The following is a 13,613-nucleotide window of genomic DNA, read 5'->3' as shown; positions in this document are numbered from 1 at the left end:
GCCCATTTTGCAAAAATAAAGTAACCCTATTTAGCTGGCCGACATAACTTCCCATAAAGTAGAGTGCTGTGTGTCAAATGGATAGGCAAAGGTGTGTCAGAAATGATTAGGTTAGAGAAAGGGATAGCAACTTTTAGCAGCATTACTTGGTTGTCAACAATATCCTGCGAAGGGAGGATAAGGGGTGAAATTGAGAGATTGGTGATACATGATACACACCTGTCTATGTATTATGCATACAGATGCATATGCAATAGTCACAACTCCTATTGAAAGAGGAAATTCCCCTGGGCCTGGGTTAAAGTCGACTTCTACTAACTGAGGCGTGCATTGTACACACTGTCAACATGCACACTTCCTCATAGTGTAGGGCACCAGCAACCTTTGGAACTGCTAAACATACAGAGACAAGGAGAGTACGAACAAAAGACTTCAAAGTGAAATAAAAATAAAGGAAATAAAAAAATATAGGTTGAAAGTAAAGAGGCAAGGAAGGACAGAATTGAGAGAGTGAGAGAAAGTTATGGGGACTTCAACTTGACCGAATGATCCGCTGCCATATCCTCTAGCAGTGGTGTCTGCCTGGGTTGAGGTGAACTGCAAAACGAACCAAGCAGTGGATTGTTCTATCAAACACAATTGGAGGACACGATCAGTGGATATACCTACAGGTTGATTCTGATTGGGCAAGAGATTGCACGTTGGTGAGTACCGGTATGTTAGTCGGTCTGACTAACATGTGTTCTACATGTGTTGAGTTCAAGGTTGCACTACGCAGCATTACCTGTGGGATTCTGACCTAGGCCTATGATCAGAGGCACAGAAATAATGTTGCATCAGGCAAAGTAAAGCTAAATGGATATTGGTAAATACACTGTAAAAGTAAGATAAATACCTGATAGAGAAAGAGGACAAAAACCTGAAAATAATCACTAAGTGTATAAACCATTGCACTGTTTGCGGGGGGGTTATTAGATCAAGAGAAAGTGTATTGTCTATTCTGTTTTTATCAAACCTTGATCATTTTTGCCATAGCAGATTTCTTTAGAATCATCTCAATAGTTGTGTAAGAGGCACATTTAAAATATTTCCTGTCAATAAACATCACATGATGAGAAGGGTGGAGAAATATGTGATCTACTTGACAGGATGCTGGTGCTATCAAACTAACACAATTGTACTTTTACTTCCTGTGGTTAGTGGTAACAGCACAACAACTGTGTTTGGTGACTTCCTCTTGTTATAACGAAATCAAGACATCAGACTTGCCATAAATACAGTCCTTTTTGAGTACAGTCCTATTTGAGTATAAAAAGGACTATTTGTGCCACAGGTGGTTGTGACTGAAACACAAGGCTGTGCTTGTGTTTCAGTGCCCTCCATAGGTTTGGGTTACACTCTGCAATACTGATGGAAAAGGGAAAGGGGGATACCTAGTCAGTTCTACAACTGAATGCATTCAACTGAAATGTGTCTTCCGCATTTAACCCAATCGCTCTGAATCAGAGAGGTGCGGAGGGCTCTATTAATCAACTTCCACGTCTTCGGCGCAGGGAACAACTCACTATATACAGCAAAGAGCAATACTGTACTACATTGCAGCCACTGTAAAAGCCCAGTATATAGACTTGATTAATTGTTAGCTCAACCGAGTTAGCTTGTTTAGCTTGTTAGCTTGTAAGCTATTTATGAACACATATGATCAAATAATACAATAAAAAGGTAGGTAATAATAAATGACAGAACAATATTGTGTTAGATGTGTGTCTTCTTTCCTAGTGTTCTAACATTGCACAACCACAAGCTGCAGCATACGGCAAGCACAATATGTCAGATTTTAGATAAGCTTTCGAACCTAATATTCAGTCAGATTACCAGTAACTACAATTACTTAGGAGATGAGGTAAAAGAGAGAGAGAGAGTTAACACCAAGTCAGATATTTTATTTGCCCTAATACATTTCAGTGGGGGAAAAAGCAGGTGTTCATGATACGTAGAAACCTGTTATTGAGATAATGAATGACATCGACACTGGGACTAGTAGGGGCTTGTCAGTTGGTGAACTCTGGCTTTTAGGAGGGTAGTGTGTATGAGAACAGGACACAGAATCTGACCAAAGTTAATTTCACACAATCTGGAATCGTCCCAAATGTTGAGTCTGGGAATAGGTGCAGTACCTACAGTAGGCTACTGGTTAGATTCAAAGTGAACAGTGGACAGAGAGCCCCAGGTTGGGCGAATGTGTACAGGCCAATCCAGTCATTGACAGTTCAGACACACAATGCCCAGCCCCCGAGTTCCCAGAGGCTTAAAATACCCCCTCAGTGTTTGCACTTGCGATGAGGGGTGGTCCTAGTTGTACACCAAGTCACATTTCACTGGACAGGGGATCCCAAGAGGACAGCATGACCCAAATCTAGAATGGGCGGTTAGGAGCAATTCCCTCTATAACTCAGAAGAGCACGGATGCAGATTCCATACTGATCAAAAATGGAAACGCAACATGTAAAGTTTTGGTCCCATGTTTTATGAACTGAAATATGCACAAAAAGCTTATTTCTCTCAAATTGTGTGCAAAAATGTGTTTACATCCCTGTTAGTGAGCCTTTCTCCTTTGCCAAGCTAATCCATCCACTTGACAGGTGTGACATATCAAGAAGCTGATTAAACAGCATGATCATTACACATGTGCACCTTGTGCTGGGTACAATAAAGATCACTCTAAAATGTGCAGTTTTGTCACACAACACAATGCCACAGATGTCTCAAGTTGTGAGGGAGCGTTCGATTGGCATACTGACCGCAGGAATGTCCACCAGAGCTGTTGCCAGAAAAATGTCTTTAATTTCTCTATCAGCCCAGAAACTCCACGTCTGGCTTCTTCACCTACGGGGTCCTCTGAGACCAACCACCCAGACAGCCGATGAAACTGAGGAGTATTTCTGTCGGTAATAAAGCCAGTTTGTGGGGAAAAACTCATTCTGATTGGCCGGGCCTAGCTCCCCAGGAGGTGGGCATATGCCCTCCCAGTCATCTGAAATCCATAGATTAGGGGCTAATTAAAATATTTCAATTGACTGATTCCCTTATATAAACTGTAACTCAGTAAAAAATGTGCCATTTTTGCGTTTATATTTTTGTTCAGTAAAGTTATTGTTTTGACTTAGGTGTCAGTAAAAATAGACCTGGATCTATCATTGAAGTGAAGGGTTTGTGTGTTGGCATTCACACTCTATTAGCCTCTGATTTAGCCCACAATTCAGAATCTTCAAATTATCACATTATGACAAAGATTAGGAAAAGACACTGAAGACTCTGTCCACTTGTTTATGATGTTTTATAGGCCTACTGGGCCACTAAATATTCCATTACCATCACAGGGCATACTACACCCTGTTCAATGAAAAAAGTGGTAGTGGAACCCAAACTGTCATTCTTAAGCTACAGCACACAACATTCCTACAATGTTTCCACAACCACGCTAGTTTTGGAAATCCCAGACCTTGGACCAACGTAAGCTAGACAATGGCACAAGGTCTTGGGACGATGTCAGATTCTCATTTCAAAAGGAGACAACATTTTGCAGGGAGGGTCCTCTTCAGACAACTCTCAACAAATCACGAGTTTGGTTGAAACGGGTTTAAAATGCGGTGCTCATGTTTAGCTAGGGCAACAAGCGGATACGGCAGTGACGTCACCGGTGGCGCACAACCATTTCCGTCTCGTCCTCTCTGTCCCCACTGACCCCGGAACAAAAACAGACATGTAAGCCGGAACATCGGGGGAGGCAACCCGTCTGTCTAGAGACTACAACCAGGCCATAACGTTAGCGTCCCCTCCCAACACTGTGGGGTTGTATCATCAGGGAGATTTCCCATGGGGCATTCCGTGTCCTGTCATTTTGGTCAGCTATAAATAGTCTAGCTAGATGCATTCCCATCCAGATCCATGATGTGCACATACAGCCTGTGTCTCTGGTAAAGTACGTAAACTGACAGGCAGACAGATGGGAGAGCATGAATACTGGATAGTAGTGACACAGGGATGACCTTCACGAGACAGGGAATCAGGTGCTTGAGGATCAGGTGTGATGCTGCTATGACATTCAGGGACGGTATCTCGGACTAAAATCAACAAACAAAAAATGATCAACGCAAAACAATCTTAAGTAGTTGAGGTTTGGATGTTGACATTTGAGTCATTCCTTTCAATTAATTGTATTCCTTAAAAAAAAAAAATCTAAACTATTTCTCCCCCTCTCTTCCAGACAAAGAGAGCTAGGATGGAGGGAGAGAGTCCTCAGAGAAGAAGCTGGAGCTTTTCCTCTTTCTATCCCAAACGTGAGCATCCATGTCATCCTTCTATTCACTGGCCCAGGTGTTCAAAACAGGCAGATGGCACTTGCCTTGACAAAAAAAAAACATTTTTAACTGTCTTGACGGTGTGTCAGTGTTATAATTTATTAAATCATATTTATTCATTTATTATTATATTATTTTAGCTAAGTTGATACATACAGTACTTGCATGAACATTCATCATTACTGTCCATTTTTTCGAAACTGTGATTAAACATTCCTTCATATACATGTACATCACAGAAGTTTGGTGTAAATTCCAAAAGAGGTTGAAGTAGAACTTCTTGATGCTTAATGTCAATCCAAGGTAAACAGCTAACAGATGGCCAAGAGACTGGATTTAGACGGAGAGGGCAGCAGTTCTACTCCTCGGTGCGCGAGGCCTCAAAAAACGGTGAGTGGCCCGTCACCTAAACATCTACCATTGCTCTCTCTTTCTCCTTCTCTCTCTGAACATGAACAGTGTTATACCGAACATGCAAGTAAAGGATGAATTGCTGTTGTTGTGGTTCTTCTTCTTCTAGAGAGGGTTCTAGAGGAGAGGGAGGAGGTTGATGCTCCTGTGACGGGCGCCTCAGGAGGACCCACCCATCTGGTCCAGCTGAGACCTATGGCTGACCGGCTAAAGAGTAAACATACCTTACTATTCACCTAACTATTCTCAACATCATGGATGCTATGATCAAATCAAAGCAATGTTATCTGTCACATGCTTCATAAACAACAGGTATAGACTAACAGTGAAATGCTTACTTACTGGCCCTTCCCAACAATGCAGAGAGAGAAAAAAAGAAATAATAGAAAAACATAATAACACAAGGAATAAATACACCATGAGTAACAATAACTTGGCTATATATACAGGGTACCAGTACCGAGTTGATCTGTAGGGGTACGAGGTAATTGATGTAGATATGGACATATAGGTAGGGATAAAGTGATAGGCAACTGGACAGATAACAAACGGTAACAGCAGAGTATGTGATGAGTCAAAAGAGTTTAAAGGATCAATGCAAATAGTTAAATAGTTAACCAATAGCTACGTGGGCAAACTATTTAGCAGTCTTATGGCTTGGGGGTAGAAGCTGGTCAGGGTCCTGTTGGTTCCAGACTGCATCGGTACCGCTTGCTGTGCAGTAGCTGAGGGAACAGTCTATGACTTGGGTGGCTGGAGTCTTTGACCATTTTTAAGGCCTTCGTCTGACACTGCCTGGTGAAGAGGTTATGGATTGCAGGGAGCACGGCCCTAGTGATGCACTGGGCTGTACGCACTACCCTCTGTAGCGCTTTGCGGTCGGATGCTAAGCAGTTGCCATACCAAGCGGTGATGTAGCCAGTCAAGATGCTCTCAATGGTGCAGCTGTAGAATGTTTTGAGGATCTGAAAGCCCATGCCAAATCTTTGCAGCCTCCTGATGGGGAAGAGGCAGTGTTGTGCCTTGTCCACGACTGTGTTGGTGTGTGTGGACCATGATCATTCCTTAGTGATGTGGACACTGAGGAACGAAGCTCTTGACCCACTCCACTACAGCCCTGTCGATGTGGATGGGGTGTGCTCGACCTTCCATTTCCTGTAATCCACGATCAGCTCCTTTGTCTTGCCATCGTTGATGGAGAGGTTGTTGTGCTGGCACCACACTGCCAGGTCACTGACCTCCTCCCTATAGGCTGTCTCATCATCGTTGGTGATCAGGCTAAACACTGTCGTGTCGTCAGCAAGCTTAACGATGGTGTTGGAGTTGTGCGCGGCCACGTAGTCGTGGGTGAACATGGAGTAGAGGAGGCGACTAAGCACGCACCCCTGAGGGACCCCCGTGTTGAGGGTCAGAGTGGCGGATGTGTTGTTGCCTACCCTCACCACCTGGGGGTGGCCCGTCAGGAAGTCCAGGATGATGCTTCACTGTATGTGTTGAATAATGTCACATCACTAATCTGTATAGAATAAGTGTATAGGACACGTGTATAGGATAGCTTGTGCATGTAGGATCTTGCGTTAAAAAGAGGAAATGGAGAGAGGGCAATTCATGGTGAGAACCATCATTATGGAACTATTGGTGGCATTTGATCGTGTAGGCTACTACCAAAAAACAAGCTACTACCAAAATAAAAGTTCAAAATACAAGTTGATAACATCTAGGAATGAGTTTGGAGACCTCATGTTGGTGTGTTCTTCAACTTCCTCTCACTTGCAATTCAGTCATACTTCACTGTTTTTATGTGCACTAGTATGCCTACATAACTACTGAAAACAAGAAGTGTCACTTTATTTAAGGCTGTGAACCAGTAATATTAGGCTATTTGAGGAAGAAAACGTAAAGAATAGGGATGACATATGTTTTGTCTACTTTTCTTTAAAAGAAAACAACAGTGTAATTTCTTGAATTATGAATAATTTGCACCTAAGGTCATGTGCTTGATGATTAATCATTGTTTACCTGAGTAGGAGAAGCACACCTGTAAATGCATAGAGGGGATTTGATTCAATTGGCCCGGGTTGCACTTGGTTATGGCCCATTACGTGACTGGGGCCAAACCGGTGAGGGAGGCGCGCCCTGCTCAAAACGAACCATAATCTTTCCATAAAATTTATGTTTGCAAGACAAACAGCTAACATAATGAGGGTCACGTTCCCCTACTCAGACGTTGCATGCATCAACCAATGCCACGTCATCGACTGTGCCATCGAGCACCAGATTGCTATAACATATGGGTCGTGCTCCCCTGCTCAAACTTTGCTGACACATACCATATCTTACAACGTCTGGATAAGTATTTTAAGTAACAGCTAACCACATATGTTATAGCAATCTGGTGCCCAACGGCCCAGTCAATGATGTGGCACGCAACCATTGGTTGATGCATTCCACATCTAAGCAGGGGAACGTGACCAACATGTGGTTAGCAGATATGTAAAATACCTATCCAGGCGTTGTAAGATTTGGCATGTTTCAGCAACACCTGGAAAGAGAAACACGCCGAAATCTTAGATAACATCCCAACATGAGGCTCCGCATATACCCATTTTATTAGGGCTTCACATGAAACCTATTTTTATTCTTAGAATTTTTTTTTTTTTTACAATGTCAACTAACTCATTCCGCTACCCAAGAATAGTAAAGCCCCCTTTACTGGCTCAAATAGCCGACCAGAAAGCCTGTTACCAACCCTTAGTAAACTTCTGGAAAAAATTATGTTTGACCAGATACAATGGTATTTTACAGTAAACAAATTGACAACAGAATTTCAGCATGCTTATAGGGAAGGACACTCAACAAGCACAGCACTTACCCAAATGACTGATGATTAGCTGAGAGAAATTGGTGATAAAATGATTGTGGGGTCTTTTTAGACTTCAGTGCACCTTTTGACATTATTGATCATAGTCTACTGCTGGAAAAATGTATGTGTTATGACTTTACACCCCCTGCTATAATGTCGATAAAGAGTTACTTGTCTAACAGAACACAGTGGGTGTTCTGTAATGGAACCATGTCAAATATAATCCAGTTAGAATCGGGAATTCCCCAGGTTAGCTGTTTAGGCCCCTTGCTTTTTTCAATTTTTACTAACGACATGCCACTCACTTTGAGTAAAGCCAGAGATTCTATGTATGCGAATGACTCAACACTATACACGTCAACTACTACAGCGACTGAAATGACTGCAACACTCAAGAAAGAGCTGCAGTTAGTTTCAGAGTGGATGGCAGGGAATAAGTTAGCCCTAAATATTTCTTAAACTACCAGCATTGTATTTGGAACAAAACCCTAAACCTCAACTAAATCTTGTAATAAATAATGTGGAAATTTGTTGAGATGACAACACTGCTTGGAGTAACACTAGATTGTAAACTGTCATGGTCAAAACATATTGATGCAGTAGTAGCTAAGATGGGGAGAAGTATGTCTATAATAAAGCGATGCTCTGCCTTCTTAACAACACTATCAACAAGGCAGGTCCTACAGGCCCTAGTTTTGTCGCACCTTGACTACTGTTCAGTCGTGTGGTCAGGTGCAACAAAAAAGGTCTTAGGAAAATTGCAATTGGCTCAGAACAGGGCAGCACAGCTGGCCCTTGGATGTACACAGAGAGCTAATATTAATAAAATGCATGTCAATCTCCTGGCTGAAAGTGGAGGAGAGATTGACTTCATCACTACTTTTATTTATGAGAGGTATTGACATGTTGAACTACTGGCACATAGCTCGGACACCCATGCATACCCCACGAGACATGCCACAAGAGGTCTCTTCACAGTCCCCAAGTCCAGAACAGACTATGGGAGGCACACAGTACTACATAGAACCATGACTACATGGAACTCTATTCCACATCAAGTAACTGATGCAAGCAGTACAATTAGATTTAAAAAACAGATTAAAAAACACCTTATGGAACAGCGAGGACTGTGAAGCAACACAAACATTGGCACAGACACATGCACACACACGCGCATGCACACACACGCGCACGCACACACACACACACACACACACACACACACACAATAACATACGCACTATACATACACATGGATTTAGAAATGTAGATATGTGGTAGTGGTGGAGTAGGGGCCTGAGGGCACACAGTGTGTTGTGAAATCTGTGAATGTATTGTAATGTTTTAAAATGGTATAAACTGCCTTCATTTTGCTGGACCCCAGGAAGAGCAGCTTCTGCTTTGGCAGCAGCTAATGGGGGATCGATAATAAATACAAATATAAACTCAAGCATAGATTGGTAACTTTTGTTCTAATTTGGCACACAAAAACTAGAGGTCATGCGTAACTTCGATCAAAAATAATGTCACTGATCATCCTATAGGTGGCGCTGTTATAAGCAGTCTCACTTAAACCCTCATATCCGCGTCCCTATGTTTGTAGGTATCTTTCCTCATGCTGGCCAAATTTGCCTTAATGGGACTTAATAAGGTCTGTCAGGATAGATTTTTGTCTGTATTGAACTTCTTCTTTTTTTTGTGAAAAATGTCTTCTCATGAACCATATGTCCAAATATCTCCAAGTGGATTGGTTAATAGATGGCTGAGTTATTTATAAATCAGGAAATCAGATATTACATGTCCATGTAAGTCCTTTGTAATTCCACTGCATAATGGCCTATTACCATGATGAACCATGTTAGGTTTGGCATTGATGTCTTATAAAATAAGGAACCTATTAACAATTAACTTTTTGGATTATGTAATGCTAATGTTTAAAAAATCATAAAAAATATTCTTCTCATGGACTAGAAGTCAGATTCACTCCAAATGTTGTATCATCACAATAGTCCCTAAAGAGTTTGAGAAAATAGTGTTACTGCATTCAAAGATGGCCACATCATATCAGTAGATTCATATTAGCACATATACTAATATGAAGAAAAAAATATACTTTAAAAATCTTCTTCTCATGAACCATAGGACAAAATTACAGCATGGCACATGTCTTAACTTCTTTGGGATAGGGGGCAGTATTTTCAGGTCTGGATGAAAAGCATGCCCAAAGTAAACTTCCTGTTTCTCAGGCCCAGAAGCTAGGATATGCATATAATTAGTAGATTTAGATAGAAAACACTCTAAAGTTTCTAAAACTGTTAAGATCATGTCTGTGAGTACAACAGAATTTATTTGGCAGGCGAAACCCCGAGGACAAATCATCCAGGAATTTTTTGTTGTAGAGATGACTGTTTTCAATTAGTTTCTATGGGATAATAGATTTATGAGGCATCTGTTTGCAGTTCCTATGGCTTCCACTAGATGTCTAAAGTCTTTAGAAATTGGTTGATGTTTTTCCTTTGAGAAATGAAGAAGAAGCCTTTTCTTTTCTGGGTGTCAAGCCTAGTGGACTGTTTTGTTTGGGGCGCGCGACCTGGAACTCGCTCCACATTCATTTTATCCCTTATTGAACGCAGTATATTACAGTCTTAAATTTGATCGATTATTTACGTTTTAAAATACTTAAAGTTGGATTAGGAAAGTTGTTTGAAATGTTTGGACAATGTTTACAGGTAACTCATTAGATCATTTGTAGTCATGTTGGGCAAGTTGGAACTGGTGTTTTTCTGAATCAAACGCGCCAAATAAATTGACATTTTGGGGATATAACGAAGGAATTAATCGAACAAAAGGGCAATTTGTGATGTTTCTGGGATATATTGGAGTGGCAACAGAAGAAGACCTTCAAAGGAAAGGCAAGAATTATATTGTTATTTCTGAGTTTTGTGTCACGCCTGGCTGGTTGAAAAATGTTTGTCATGCATTTGTATGATGGGTCGCTGTCCAGATAATCGCATGGTTTGCTTTCGCCGTAAAGCCTTTTTGAAATATGACACGGTGGTTGGATTAACAAGAAGTTAAGCTTCATTTGGGTGTATTGCACTTGTGATTTTATGAAAGTTAAATATTTCTAATAATTTAATTTGAACTTGGCGCTCTGCCATTTCACCGGATGTTGTCAAATTGATCCCGCTAACGGGATTTGATCCATAAAAAGTATTTAACTTAGTTTGAGAAAATCTAAGTGTTGGCTGAGTTATTGACAAATCAGAAAGTCTGATTTTATGTGTCCATTTAAACCACTGTAAATCCACTCCAGAGGGGCCTATCAACTTGAAGCTTTTCATCGCTATCATGAATGTCCTTAAGATACATTTGGTATTGTGTCAAAAAACAAGGAAACTATAAATAACTCATTCTTCATCTGCAATCATCTTCTCCTCTTGAACCATAAGTCAGATTCACTTCAGATTTTGTATTTAGACTTATTACATCATCTTTAATGGTTTTGAGAAAAGATTGTTGCAGCATTCAAATATGGCCACACTGTACCTATAGATGCACTTTAGCACATATGCTAATTCTAAAAATACTTTAATCTTCTAATAATGTCATCACTGATTGCACATAATGTAAGATAGTTCTTACATGATAGAGTGATTGCTTTGTTATCCAACTGATCTTGTGTCCTTTCTGTCATCCTGTGAACCCCGTTCATTGCTGCTCGCAGCTATATTTTTACTATTGTCTTCTTGACTCACGAGATGCAACGACCTGTAATTCTACAGTTACTATCAAATGAATAGTTATACACATTGGTAGCGCGTAATTGTAGCCGATGAAGCACATCCACGTGAAGGGAAAAGGGTGACAATTGCTAAAACATAGGCGCGCGCATGCGCACAGTTACAGTGTAACTCGACGTCCAGCGAAGCCAACCCGTGAACAGCATGCGTTGTGTACTCTCCTTACGCTACAAACGGAATGAGGTCGATAAAACAAATAGTCTGAGGAAACGATCCAGAGAAATAAGATAACATTGAGTGTTAAACCTGTGAGAGCCATGAGTGGAGATGAGGTGCAGAGGAGGATTCGAAAAACACATGGACTAAAACATACGAAGCAGAGATGGAGTGAGTAGACTATCATTACATCAACCTAATGTATAGTCTTAAAAATGTAAATTGTTTACATCAACTGTTAAAGCTGTTTCAATGAAGTCACAACTCGCGGTCCGACTCCGCCAGTGCCAACAAGTGATAGGCTAGCGCAACATTGTAGTCATTTTCGTCCTAAAAGTATATTTGCCGTGGGAAAATGCTTTTCAATGACGATCCTCTTGTTAAGAGAGGCAAATAACCTGAACAGCTTTTCTGTTGACTTAACATGGTGTGGCCACTACGCATGAAGCTGGGCTGAGTAGCCTATAATGTCGCGTTCAAAACAACTGGGACCTCGGAAATCTTGGACTTCAGTGCGTTCAAGACAACTGGGAACTTCGGAAAAATGAGCTCTGACTGGGAAAATCGCTTTGAACGGTCATCCAACTATGAATTTCAAGTCGGGAACTCGGGCATCCTTCTAGAGCTCCGACTTTCCAACCTGCACATCACTGACGTCATGATTTGACATCGTTTTTACCCGAGCCGAGTTCCCAAATGATTTGAAAGCACCATTATTGCACCTTCCCACATGATCAGGACACTGCAAGATCTGGCATGAGAAAGCCTTGGGAAATGTACCTCTATCCATCGACGTGTGAGGGCCCTGTACTCCTCTAATTATACCATTATCCAAAATTATATATGGAGAAGATTGAAGTACTGCAATTTTTTTATTAAACTGCTGTTTTTGTCATTTGGCTAGCTAATGTTAAAGCAACCCATTGGATTCAACAACACTTCCTGTAGCTACTAGCATGCTGATGGAAACGTCCAGTTATTTTTTTTTTTAAACGATCAGTATTCCAATCATCTCGATTTACCATTTATCATTTGAAAATAATTAGGTGTACAGCGACATATTCCACCCCTGATTTAAGACATGTTTCCCCAGCCATATACCACGCCAGCCTCGTGACTGTCCACATTTTGGTATAGCCTAAAACTGTTCAGACTGGAGTGAAGAAATACATATAGTTAGGTCTACTCAAACTAAATGTATCTAACAGCACTATATTTGATGGGGGGGGGGTTCTTCTTTCTAACATTGTAAATCACTTCCTTGTTGAAACATACATTCATATGTTTCCACCTCACTTGTGATATGTCTTAACTATATTGTTCTATTTGTAGTCCTGTCTGCTAGTTTTTTTGCCTTGATTTAGTAACCCATGCTCAGTGGTGTAAAGTACTTAATTTTAAGTAAAAATACTTGAAAGTACTAATTAAGTAGATTTTCAGGGGTATCTGTTCTTTGCTATTTATATTTGTGACAACTTTTACTTCACTACATTCCCAAAGAAAAGAAGGTACTTTTTACTCCATACACTTGTTACATTTCGAATGCTTAGCAGGACATGAAAATGGTCCAATTCACACACTTATCAAGAGACATCCCTGCTCATCCATACTGCCTGATCTGACTGACTCACTAAACACAAATGCTTTGTTTGTAAATTATGTTGGAGTGTGCCCCTGGCTATCCATAAATAAAAAATAAAATGATGCCATCTGGTATGCTTATTATAAGGAATGTGAAAGGATATATACTTTTTCTTTTGATACTTAAGTATATTTTAGCAATTCCATTTACTTTTGATACTTAAGTATATTTAAAACCAAGTACTTTTAGACTTTTACTCAAGTAGTATGTTACTGGGGGACAATTGGGTACTTTTTCCACCACTGCCTATGCTACAGATGATCCCTCTCCTTTTGAAGGCCATTGCACCTTTCAAATAAATTGCAGTTGGTCGACTAGTATGGCATTACGGGGACCTTTAACAGCTGACTGCACATATTAGGGACTGGAATGTGGCT

General features: G+C 40.7%; 1 protein-coding gene across 2 annotated transcripts in view; it reads left to right on the top strand.

Moving 5' to 3' along the window:
• Nucleotides 1-338: 338 nt before the first annotated feature.
• Nucleotides 339-13,613, top strand: part of LOC115132078 (DENN domain-containing protein 2D-like) — a 34,009-nt gene continuing 20,734 nt past the window's right edge. The window contains exons 1-4 of one of the 2 annotated variants that reach the window (XM_029664312.1): nucleotides 339-704; nucleotides 4,268-4,340; nucleotides 4,665-4,751; nucleotides 4,882-4,986. In XM_029664312.1, coding sequence (XP_029520172.1) covers nucleotides 4,283-4,340; nucleotides 4,665-4,751; nucleotides 4,882-4,986 — 250 coding nt within the window. In that variant the 5' untranslated portion in view covers nucleotides 339-704; nucleotides 4,268-4,282. Of the gene's footprint in view, nucleotides 705-4,267; nucleotides 4,341-4,664; nucleotides 4,752-4,881; nucleotides 4,987-11,557; nucleotides 11,766-13,613 lie in introns of those variants that run through there. The other variant, XM_029664313.2, reaches the window with a different exon arrangement.

The sequence above is a fragment of the Oncorhynchus nerka genome, linkage group LG7, assembly GCF_034236695.1.
Source record: "Oncorhynchus nerka isolate Pitt River linkage group LG7, Oner_Uvic_2.0, whole genome shotgun sequence".
Lineage (NCBI taxonomy): Eukaryota > Metazoa > Chordata > Actinopteri > Salmoniformes > Salmonidae > Oncorhynchus > Oncorhynchus nerka.
This window is presented reverse-complemented; position numbering and strand designations above follow the sequence as displayed.